The sequence below is a fragment of the Neocloeon triangulifer genome, unplaced genomic scaffold, assembly GCF_031216515.1.
Source record: "Neocloeon triangulifer isolate White Clay Creek 2 clone unplaced genomic scaffold, ASM3121651v1 ptg000012l, whole genome shotgun sequence".
In the NCBI taxonomy this organism is placed as follows: Eukaryota; Metazoa; Arthropoda; class Insecta; order Ephemeroptera; family Baetidae; genus Neocloeon; species Neocloeon triangulifer.
Genome location: NW_026775554.1, coordinates 3,889,356 through 3,901,862, shown reverse-complemented (window position 1 = coordinate 3,901,862; position 12,507 = coordinate 3,889,356). Strand labels below are relative to the sequence as shown.

The following is a 12,507-nucleotide window of genomic DNA, read 5'->3' as shown; positions in this document are numbered from 1 at the left end:
TGAAATTTGACGAAATGCTAGATTTATATCTCGGTCCGAAGAAAAGAACTCACTCTCGGCAGAGAGAAAAGACGAGAAAGAAAAATCGGTCCCAGAGTCACCAGCCATCAAACATAAAATACAAGAGTTGAAATGTGTCCTCTGATGAATTTACTTCGCCCAAATAACCAGTTATTTAAATCAGTCTTTGTGGGGAAGACATCAAAACGAATCCAGTGTGCGGCTCGGACTTGTGCATTCCCGCCACGTATCGCCTCTTTTATACTTTTTTAAATCAGAGCAGGCTGCTTTCTTCCAAGAATCATCCGCGGCCCGATCGGCTGTGCTAATTCAATTTCCATCCGCGCCGATTAGCAGCGAGAAGAAAAAATGCTGCCGAATATAAAAATGATCCGAAACGGTAGCTCTCTCGTTTTAACTTGTGTGTTTTATTACACGTGGGCTTTGACAGCCGCCCGAGTGTTGAGAGAGCACACATTATATATTATATGGGCTGTGCCACTACTTAGGCAGAAGCGTATACAATCTGGACGAGGGCAGTTCAACGATCTGAATTGGATTAAAAAGTCAATAAAAGAAAACATTTGAAAGAAGCTTTTTGGTGTAAAGGCGTATAGATAAATAAAAGCCGAGGAGAGCAGAAGCAGTTTCAGCAGCCGCGCTTTTTTTACAACTCGGCTGCCCGCGAGATGCCGTCAATGAATCTCAATTAAAGCTTGTTAATGAGACGCGAGTGGAATTTTCTGTTGTGACTTTGACTTTCTCGCATCTTTCTTTTTCAGGGTTTTTATTACAAAATAGAAATGGGATTCTTGCTCACAGAAATCGGTTAGGTACCCATCGTGTTTACAATTGCGATACTTCTAGTATACTTTTAGTATTCATCACGTCTCGCGGTCTAAAACGCTTATTTTTCGGTCCCGCACGCATACATTTGCAATACTCTAGGTTTACTTTTGACAGCTCGCCTGCTGCGCGACCCTTGCCGGCCGCGCTCTAAAATACATGCGTTTGCATCCCTCCCCCTCCTTTCTTTACAAAACACAATAGTTTGACGAGCAGGTATAAAAACCCTCCCTCATAAGGCCCGTGTTAAACAGGTATACAGTTTTTAAAAAGTAAAGCAAGTGAATAGCAAAAGTATAGCTGAAGTATCGCAAAAGTAAACACGATGCGGATCTAAATTTTTTCTGTGAGTGTAACGAGAGTGAAAACACGTTTCATTTTCAATCATATACCAAAGCTTATGAATATGATCTGGTTTTATTGAAGGAAATTATTTGTTACATGAGTATTTAAAGAAGTATAAATAAAATATATTAAATTTAAAAAAAAAAATAAAGAAAAATATAAGTAATTTTGCAGTTGATTTAATACAAATAAAATCAGTGACTTTTGAGTGATAATTTTACAGAGATACAACGCCTATCTCCGCACTGCCCTCATTTTTTGCAAAAAATATTTTAAATTTTCACCAAAGTCATTTTATTAATAATTAAATAATTACGGAAATAATCAGACAGTTTCGCTCCAACTGATTTGTAATTTTACAATTACTTTATCAACCATTATTGAAGTTATTCCAATTGTTGTTGAATTTTCATTGTTTTTATCCTTCTTAAAGAATCAGTTTATATTTAATTAGAAAAAAAAAACGGAAAAGTTTCTCCAATTCTAAATATTGCGTGTTAGAGATCTTCATTTATTATAATATTCATGTGCATGGAGAATTACTTGAACGTTTCAAAAGAAAAGAATAATAATCACATTTCGTTGCACAAGCGCGGCTTCAAACACGCTGCTGAACATCTGCAACAAGAAGGAGAAGAAATGCGAGGAGTGCTTGTGGCAAAAATGTACAACCATGAATTCTGTACTGACTCGTGCAATCGCGCTTGTCATTATTTATTCCCTCTTTAGTCGTCACTTTTTGCGTGCACAAATCTCGGTTGTGTCCTGCTGGCGGCAGCCAGACAAGCAGTGCTCGCGGTGCTCACCTTTTTTACTCAAGAATAAGAGAATAAAAAAAAAAAACACAGCAGATGAGTCTAAATTTAGAAATAACATCAAATTTGTATTAAAAACATAAATCAAAAAGGGATTGAAAGGAAGCAAAGTAAAAATAAAGAAAATTACCTAAAATTGTTGAGAACCAAGAAAATTAACAGACAACTGATGATGAACTGAGGCTTATATTTATCTGTTTACTCAGCGGGTGACAGAACTTGTTCTTGATAAGTGAAATTAGCACGTCGGATGCAAGTAGTTGAGGGTTTTGTCACAGCACCTCTGGCTGAAAGCGAGTTTTGGCAAATTTTATGCAAATGCGCGGGATCAGCGACTGATAAGTACTCGGGCTTAAAATAGGAGGCTCGTAATCCGCGCAGAGGGCGACCAGTTTCGCCAAATTGCCTCGGCCGAAGCTCTCGGCAAATAATGTATAACGACGGACGCAGTTGGTGATTAATTAGAGGCGGCTGAGAGGGAGAGCTAATTACCCACAGTTCGTTTCTTCGGTTGCTGAATTCGCGGCGTTTGTGGGGTCCGGAAAGGACGACCCGCTGCTCGCGCCACCGGGCCCGCCGACAATAAATTCAATTAATGCAATCAAAATATGGGCGATTAAGGAGCAGTCTAACAGCAGGCATTCCGCTTTAATCTGCCGTAAATATCCTCTCGTTTTGTGCTGGAAAAACTCACACGAGCAGGCATTCTACAAAAAGAGTGATCGTTGGCGCAATTTATTGTGAGCCGCGCGGCAAACTCGTTTCGCCTGCGATAAATAATTTTGTCTAACTTGTGCACCGTGTCTCATTTTCGCTCGCCGAGTATTTTTCCGTCGAATCGCGCCATTTGTGTATTTCTCGAACGCTGCACGTCGTAAATTTTAATAATCGCTTTTATGAGCAGCTGAGATATTTGCAAAGCAAAATTATGCAACGTTGTTAATGCAAGTGTTCATAATGATGATGGGTAAACGCAAACGCTATTAATTTTAAAGCTGGAATTTATAGTTTTTATAAAAAAAAAAATAAAGCATAGATTAAATTTTCTCGCTATACAGAGTTTATGTGCGGTGATTTGAATGACTGCAATTATAATTCAAGTTTTGTTCACGGAAATCTCTGTCTAAAAAACAAAAGATTTCACTTATTATTCAGAGTATGCATTTAGTGGAAATAGCACATTGTTATTATATTTGGAAAAAAATTGGTTAAATACTGACAAGTACCAAGGAACAGTTGATAAAATATTGGCTCAAATAAATAAAACTATCTATTCTTATTACTATTTTCATAATAATACAATAACTAGTGCCAATCGTGTAACACTAATGTTTTTAATGAAACCAAATGATAAAATTATACTTGGAACCGTAACTTTTTTCTGAATTATGATACTTTATATCTTTGATCACAGTTTTTTTCACTGATGATGGCTAAAAAAATTGTAAAACAGGAACCAAATTAGTAAATAAATAGATGCTTTTGCTATAAAAAGTAGAGTAACATTTATTTTATTAATTTATAGACAATTTAAATTTATATTTCATGATAATTTGTTATTTAGAAAGTTTGTTTTAATAAACACAATTTATGATTATAAAAGTAAAATTTTCTTGCAATAACGAATTTTAAAATGTTCTTGGATCTTGGATTCAATTCGGTTAATTTGTTTGCTTTAGTATTAATTCTATAATTAATAAATATTAAAAATGATTGAAATAATGTGCGGAACTAATTTAAACAAATAAATGTTTTATTCCTGCTGCATGCATGATTCGTTTTTAATAAGTGATTAAATTATACATATTTCCCAAGTGAGAAAAATTTGTGAATTTTAATATTATAATTCCATGAAAATATTTAAATCCAATTTATAAATATGTGAGTTCAAACATGAATATGAAACAAATTAAAAACCAAGTTTAATAAAAAAATTTATACTTCACTTCAGCATAACCACGGTAAAAAAATCGTGCAATTTTAAAACAATATGTATACTCAAGGTTGCAATTTGGCAACTCACACAACACTAGTTTTTCTTCAGTCATGCACGCCGGCACCATGCATCAGCAATTGCGTGCACGGCCGCCCCTGCCTAAGCCAACAGGTGTATTTACATTCGCAGGTGGCACGGTGACCCCTGATTGCCTCGTGACCCGCTGGTCCGCTATTACTTTTCCATTCCCACACTCGCCGGCATCACGATCCTCTGCAGCACCGCCAAATTACACCCTTCCTTGCTCAAAATCTCCGCCCCCACGCGGCCTTCGCACCATCACGTCATCGCTTTTCGAGCATCCGAAGCAGAAGATCCGAGAGATACTTTACAAGTTTATTTTTACTCTCCCGAAGAAAAAATAAACACCCTCCGCCTATTAGAGATTATATAATTGGTTGAAATTCTTTATCTTAATATGCTTAATATATCCGGAATAATATTTAAAGCATAAGCGTAAAAAATTAAAGTAGATACAGGAAGAAGAAATTTTACTATTATTATTATTATTTTTTTTTTATGAAATTGATTATTGAACTTTATTATTTTCAAGGTATACATATCTTAACTAATTTCTTTGTAAATGAAGACGGTTAGGAAGTGCAAAGAACTCTCTGCAAAGGCGCTTTGTGCTTATAAATGTATATAATTAAGTCTTCTTTGTCCCTAAACTCATTATTTTGATTTGACACCTCGGAGGAGATTCTCCTCGCTCCAAACAGTTTAATTAGTGTCTGCCCAAGATGAAAAATTATCTTTTTCACTTCCCAGAAGTGCAACATTTGTATATATTCATTTTAATTGAATTATGCAAATCGACTCGCGGCTGACGCGTTGCACATTTTTGTTTGGGTGCTATCTCGTGAGAAACAAAAGAATATGCACAGCGACATGAGATAAAAGCATTTGAGAGGAAGTTTCCGCCGCGCTATTTATTCTCCAAGTGATGACATCCGGAGTGGAAAGGTGTTAATTAATAATGAATATATGGCTGGAATTTCACTGTCAAATTAATTTATAGAAGCTCTTCATCAAAGAGCAGCTGAAGCGAAAAGTTGCAAATGAGTCCTGGCGGCAAAAAATCAAAGATATGCCAACTTTAATAGCGCAAAAGCTTTTTTGTTAATTTAAATTTCATTTTTGGAAATAAATTAAATGAAAAGCTGATATTTCATATTATTTTTGTTAAAAAAAAGAATATTATTTTTTGCCTGACGATCTAATTTTTGATCTATTTTTGATGGTGCAAAAGATCTGTAAAATATTTGGGGCGGTGCCTAATGTTCCCTCTCCAAAAGAAGAACGTGTGACTTAATAATGAGCTCCTGCGTTTCACGGCGGTATCACATTTCGTTTTTGCTACTTGTACAACAGGCAGTTGTATAGTTTCAAGCACGAAATTAGCCTTTTAATATTTTTTTTCTCGTCCGGTGCAGTAGCATCAGAAGTCCCCGTGAAAACTACAATGTAGTGCGTTTAACGAGACACAACTCTTCGGCGAGATCAAAAACACTAATGCTCGCAAATTTGACACTCGCACCACGTGCAATTAGAGAAAAAGAAGTCCTACTACACGAGATGGAAAGAATCAAGTACACCATCATTTCCAGCACAACCGGCGCGGCGCATTAAAAGATAATCAAGCGACGCATTTGGCCTCACACATGCACCGACTTTCCCATAATTAATTTAAAATCAAGAGGAGTAAACTTTGAGAAGTCCAAGAGAAAAATCATTCTCTCATGTTAAATTAATTAAATTCCTGCGCCGGCTGGAAAAGATGTAATTAATGATTTGTCGATATTACGGCCGAGCGAGAGGAGATTATTTCGCTTTTTACAAAACGTGTCCACCCATTATTTTTTTGTTTACAAATTCCGGCGAGCAAGCAGCCGATTTTATGATCCGCCTCCAATAATAAGCTGGAACAATCGCGCGCGGCTTCGCTCGTCGGCTTTTTCGCGTCGTCGCTTCGGATTCATCCATTTATTTATGAGCCGACCGCAGCTTATAAGCTTATAGAGAAGCGTGGTTTTCCCATTTTGTATCAAATTTCCGAGAACGCTTTCCTTTCTTTTCTTATTCTATAATTCTCTCCATTCCTTAATTAAAATGCGTGAGCCATGCGCGCGCGGTAATTACATAAAATAAAACCTCTTTTTGCCTCTTTCGCTCTCAGCCGGACAAACGGCAACGGTCAGCCAACAGTTAAATTTTATTGACCTGCTAATTGAGCAATACCTCTTGAGACAACGTCCCAAAGGGGTTAGGTAATTTGGTTGGCACGAAAAAAATGTAGCTCATCCGCGGAATAGAAATTGCCGAATGTAAAGTGTCATATTTATTTCTCTTTTCTTTCTGATTTTGTTCATTTGAAAACGACCAAAACATTTCCTTGTCTGTGGCACCATTTTATCTTGGACCAATGTAGTGCATTATATAATAACTATTAATTATTGCGTATCATAAATAATATTATTTCCATTGTTTCACGTATTGATTTGATTGCAATTTTTCACAATGATATGATTACCTAAAATAACACATACAAAAGACAAGATGTTTGCTAAAGTAAGAGACTTTCATACAAAGTGATAATATTAATAACCAAGCAAACTCAAAGTTAATAAAAAAAATTGAGGGTAGAAATAAATATTATCAACAAATTTAATTAACATTATTTATTTAAAGAAATAAATATTATAAAAAAAATGAGAATAAATTTTATTTATTACTCCTTGCAACAAAAATGAAATTTTTAACAACAAAATAAATTTATAATTTCATTCCCTGCGACACACCATGCGTTTTTATGTATATAAGTTAAATAAGTTTTGTCATCTTTCAGCCACTTTTCCAGTGTAAATTAAGTTTATTACAATAATTGATTCTCATTTTTAATACTGAAAACAGGAACGCCTAAGTGCAACCAAGTATAATGACACACAACATTCAGTTCAATCAGATCCTGCGATTTCAAGCATGTGCACCTCATTAGAGCCGAGTGTACATTGTATGTTTTTTCTTCGGCGGGCAAAAATGCCTGCACCATTGGCAATGACCAATCCTATTTAATTCCTGCTCGGGTACGAAAGAACCCTGCAGATGAGGACAATGAAATGGCTCATTGTGCACTCAAACAATGCAAAACGGGAACAATACCGATATGGGAGTCTTCTTTTGCCATAGGCTCGCTCACTGACTGATGCAGATCAAAACAAACAGACATTCGTGATAATCATTTTCTCTTTCTCCAGAGAGAGAGGCAATTTTAATGAGTCGGTCTGCAAATGACCGGCGCTGTCGCAATTAAAATGGAACGGCCACTTCTGATATGCTACAACAAATTGAATTTGCTTCGCGGAAACTTCGAGCAGGCCGTGAGAATGGACAACAACACCTGGTCCGGCTCTAAATTGCAAAGAGAGACAGACAATGCATCTTTAATCTGCGCGTGAATAAAATCTGCGAATTTTCATGGAAATAGCTCTGCTTGGAGCAAATCACTAAAAGGTATTATTGTGACAAAATATAGATAATTATAGTTTAAAATTTTAGTGATTCTATTATTCAAATGAAACAAAATAAAAACGTTTCGATGATGCAGTATACTTTTGTAAGATAATTGATAAAATGCTGATAGAATAATTCAGATTCATGAGTATATCCTTATATTTGATTTAGAAATTAAAATCGATTTGTCTTTAGATTTTAAAAAAATCTAGAATTAATACAATTTAAAGTCTAAATTTATAAAATAAAATTATAGGAAGTAAAAAAATCAATTATTATCTTTTTTAAATAACAAAGCATTTTTAATTTATAATTAAAAAATATAAGTAACTAACTAAAATTTTTCTCTTTGTTGGAAAAAGGAGTAATTTGAAAATTATCCTCTCATAGGAGGAATCGTTTAAATCTTAGCTTTCATTACGAAGGAGGACGTCTAGAATATCAGCCACATTATTTCACTCGGCGCAAACAATGGTGACAAGACCAATAATAATAACAATATCAGAGCGGTCGATTGTCCGGCGAGAGCGCATTATGCAAACTGGTTTCATGAGAAGAATCGCACCTAACTTTGCGAGTACAGTACGTTCGCAGGATCTACTTTCAAGTGAAAACGTATGCAACAATGTCACCGCGGGGGAAAGACGAAGAGGAATTATGTCGGCGAGCAAGGAGGCAGTAGGCAGTGCAGCGCCGATTTTATATTCGTTTAATCGCAAACTCGTGTCACCACTTCATTGACTGGTGCGCGGCCGAGAGAAAGAGGAAAATGGCTCGTCGCAAGAGGAGCAAATCGAGCGTTAAATTTGAAACTTGTTGAGCGCTGGAACATGCCGACTGGCAGCCTTTTTTGCACCACACTCTGCTGCAAATTTATTGAACGCGAACAGCTCTCGTGATTTTATTGACAATCGCATTTCATTCTTGTGGTTGACAAAAATCCTGATTTACGTGTCTGTTTGCAGGCAATATCAATTCCATTAATATGCAAAGAAATTGCAATTTAATGACTTAAAAAACTGTAAAATTGTAGTTGATTCTGAGAAAAAAAGTGGCGTAAAATGAATAATAATTTTATTAACGCTGTGTTTTCTAAAGAAGTTGATCTAAAATGTAAATTATTTACCTTTTCATTGATAAATATAATGATCAAAATCCGTCTGATTGTGAAATTCAGCACTTCTAACTTGCGTTGTATCTTTTTCTCATTCTATCAAAACAATGAACAGAATTTTGAGCCATTTAAAAAGCCAATTTTCCTCTATTTTCATAAAATTCATTCCAGTTCTTGGAATAATATAATTATATCGCACTGGAGATAATTTATTGTTAATAGCAAATGGCAGTTGAGCTACAGTGAAAGATTGAAAAATTCCAAACAAATGGGATCGTTGCCTCATAACGTTGCCCAAGTTCATTTGGACCTAAATGCCGGCGCATGCCGATCAGCTGATATGAAAATCGTGTTTACGCCACTGAGGGAAGAACAAAAAAGTAAAAACATTTTCAAACAATTATGCTATATTTTATCATCCCGTTAATAAATTTTAAGCTTGAATTTGTTGATATCATCTATAATATAATAACAGACTAAAATAATTCACTTCATTTGAATCTAAATAATCAGCAATTATTAATTTTATAATTCATCGCGTGCGTTTGCAAGTAAAGCTGTAATACTTATTATGTATTGGAATTTAAAAACGGACTGCATTAAATAATTTCATTTGTTTTCTCAGCTTCAAATTAAGTAATTTCTATAAAATTACTTAATTATGACAGAGAATTTGATATGATGAAATTTCCTGTGTAACAAAGAAAGGAACATTATTTGCTGTTCAAAATAATTAAGGAAGGATTTCCCATCATTACACTAATACTATCATTATTCTTGCTAATGGACGTGCTAAACTTGCGCATGAACAGATTTCAAAGTGAGCAAAAAAGCGGCATAGCTCACAATTCCGAGAAATGCAGCACCGCGAGACGGGACAAGCTTGCGAACACGAAAACCATTTGCCCGACCGCAACCCCCGCGGCTTTTTCCGTCGCGAAATTGCAATAAAAGTCTTTTTTCTTGATATGCATAAAAGTAAAAATTACTCACCTTGGCCGTGGTTGCAGTCGCCGGCGTGTTTCCGCAACAAAAGCTTCTGCAGGGCCAATTTTTCACGGTAGCGACAAAAGAACTCGGGCTTGATGCCGTTGGCCTGCAGAAAGCGGTCGTACGTCTGCAGGGTGCACAAAATGCGCTTGGCCACGCAACACGCGGCCTCCACCTGCTGCGGGGGCGGCGCCGCCGCCCCCGGCTGCTCTGCGAACACCGAGTCCCGCAGCCAGTTCTGCACTTTGTCTCGGTGCAGGTCGGCGTCGACGAAGGCCCCGTCGGACTCGTCGTACGTCTGGTCGGGCAGCAGCATTCTGCTGGCATCGCCTCGTCGCACGTGGCCCGCAGCGCCGACACTCGCTCGACGAAGCCTCGCGCCGCTCCGAAGCACCGAGCACCACTGAGCACTGAGACTGAAACGGCCGCACAACCACGGCCGGCGCGGAGGCGTGCGCACTGCTCGGCCCCTGGCTGGCCCGCAGCCCGCCTGACCCGCTCCTCTCAATGTAGTACACGCCACATTACACATCATGTGTGTTGTGTAGTAACTTCGTCGTTACCCATTTTTTTTTCTTTCAAAGTCATGGAGTTGTCGGCACAGTTATGCAAGAATTCTTACTCATTCCAGATAATTTCACAGTTCATTCTAAATTAAAATCACATTTTTAATAAAAAAAGAAATACATTTTCTTTTGTCCTCTCATCAAATAATGAATTAAACAAAAACACATAGCCTGATATAATACAACATAATGTACCTGTATGGGTTAGGGATGGAAGAATGTAGGTGATCATTTAAAAATGAAATAACCCCATTTTCCATTAAATAACAGTAAAAAATAAGCTTTTATTTCAAATTTCCAATTTCATGCAATAGCTAAAAAAATTACTAAGAAGAGAAAATAATTTTTAATTGCAAATAAAGTAGTATTATAATTTTTTTAATAAAACGTTAAATTTTTTATTAAATTCCAAATCGTACTATTTAACACATAATTTTATTCTTTTAATGTTTAGTTTGCATTGTTTTAATTTTTAACTTATTGCAAGCTTAAAATTAAAAAATTTAGTTTTTATTTTAAAATAAGTATAATTTATATATATGGGATCAGTTGTAACTGGCATAATTTATGAATGAATTGCTGCACATTATGCAAATCAAGTGATTTGTCTTCCATGGATATTTTTGAAATAGATTTAACAACTCAAGAACATTGCATAAATGGATGTCATTTTTTTAAATAATACAAATTCTATATACCTTTCTTCCGCCTTCTTCAAACTTACAATTAAAGTAATTCTAAGTTCGTATGCACAAAACAAACAGTTTTTATGATTATTTTATATTAAATTGTTACTTAATTGATCCGTCATTTCTGCAGACATCTGTTAGTTTTAAAAAGTTTTTAAGTATTTTACCGAAAATAAGACAAATAATCAATATTTGCCAAAAAATATAATTAAACGATCATATATGTAGTCCCTTTTTTTGTGGGCTTTAAACTTTTACCAAAAAATTTCAAACCAAGTGATATGAAGTCAATACAGAATTACAGAGTGATAAAAAAATAGTTTTTTTGCGCTCCTTTTACAAAACCAATCAAATTAAGGCATAAGATAGATCGAGATAAATTATATCCTTGAGCTCTCTTTGACTATTTGCACGGCGAAAATAAAATCAAAGTTGTTCCCTCGCTTTATATAAAGTGCGAGAGCCTGACAGTCCAGCGCAGAGTGCTCATTGAAGAGCGCAGGGAAATAACCGCCCACTCCGGCTCATCAGTTTGATGTGAAGACCATTGTTACGAATTCATGCAGTCATGCTGCCTTATAAATATTTTCGTTGCACACACACACTAGTATACACACAACTCCTCTCACTCCAACAACAAACAACGCACCGAGCACCCATCTCGCCTGCTCAGGCCGCAGCAGTTCCCAAGTTCAATGTTCTTGACCCCAGAGCGCATCTCCGTGGAAGAAGAAGTTTTATTTTTATTATTATTTTTCTCCGCCGACCAACTCTCGGCTCATTTCCTCGGCCGCTAATTATATTTCATGAAAATATGAAGAGGTCGTCGGGTCGCTTCTCTCGTGTAAAAGGCGTTTTTAAATAAATTGTTATCTATTGGCGTAAATCACTCCCCTTGCGCCCATCACGGACCGAAATCTCGGCGCGCTCGTTATTGGCGGCGGCAGTGAAAAATGTGCTGCTGCCAAATGCCAGCAGACTCCTTTTTTTTGCACGCCGCCATAATTTCCCTGCTCTTGCTTAATTTGACGTTTTACACGCTCAATTTGGGCACGCGGATCTCTCTAATTTGGATTGCTCGAAAGTTCATTCATATAAAAATTAGTGCTTCAAAGATGCCATGAATAACAAAAGGAAATTGATGCTTCTCAGGAGTCGTAACTCGCATTCTACTTTAGGGAATATTAAATTTCTCGCGCGATTGGTTTCTTCCTTTCGGGCAGGTGCGTGTTTCTTGACGATTTTCATCACGAATTTTATTTGTTTTTGTATAGATTTCAAGTCATGGATATTATTCTCAAAGCAAATGTCAAACTGATGATTCTCAATCAATAACTCTGACTGAGTGTTAAATTTCCGATTATAGTTATATAGCTGCCGAGCTATCTTATTTTAGCAACCTCTAGAAAAATCTACAGAACCTTAGTATTTCAGTTAGGAAACTTTAAAGTACAAACCAAAAACCAAACGAAAGAAATTAATTAAAAATTTATCACAACTAATACCTCTAAAAAGTTTGTTAACAAGCACTCAAAAACTTAAACTAAAATTTGAAGTCTTAACTTGTTTTTATGAAATTCATTCATTGAAATCAAAATCGAAAAAGATTATTCTATACTTTTACAATAAAAGT

General features: G+C 36.1%; 1 protein-coding gene across 2 annotated transcripts in view; it reads right to left on the bottom strand.

The window, feature by feature from the left end:
* The window catches only part of LOC132196307 (unconventional myosin-IXa), a 42,498-nt gene extending 32,490 nt beyond the window's left edge, over nucleotides 1-10,008 (bottom strand). For both annotated transcript variants that reach the window (XM_059618860.1, XM_059618862.1), the window contains exon 1: nucleotides 9,623-10,008. In XM_059618860.1, the coding sequence (XP_059474843.1) occupies nucleotides 9,623-9,935 (313 nt within the window). In that variant the 5' untranslated portion in view covers nucleotides 9,936-10,008. The remainder of the gene's footprint in view (nucleotides 1-9,622) is intronic.
* Between the last annotated feature and the right edge of the window lie 2,499 nt (nucleotides 10,009-12,507).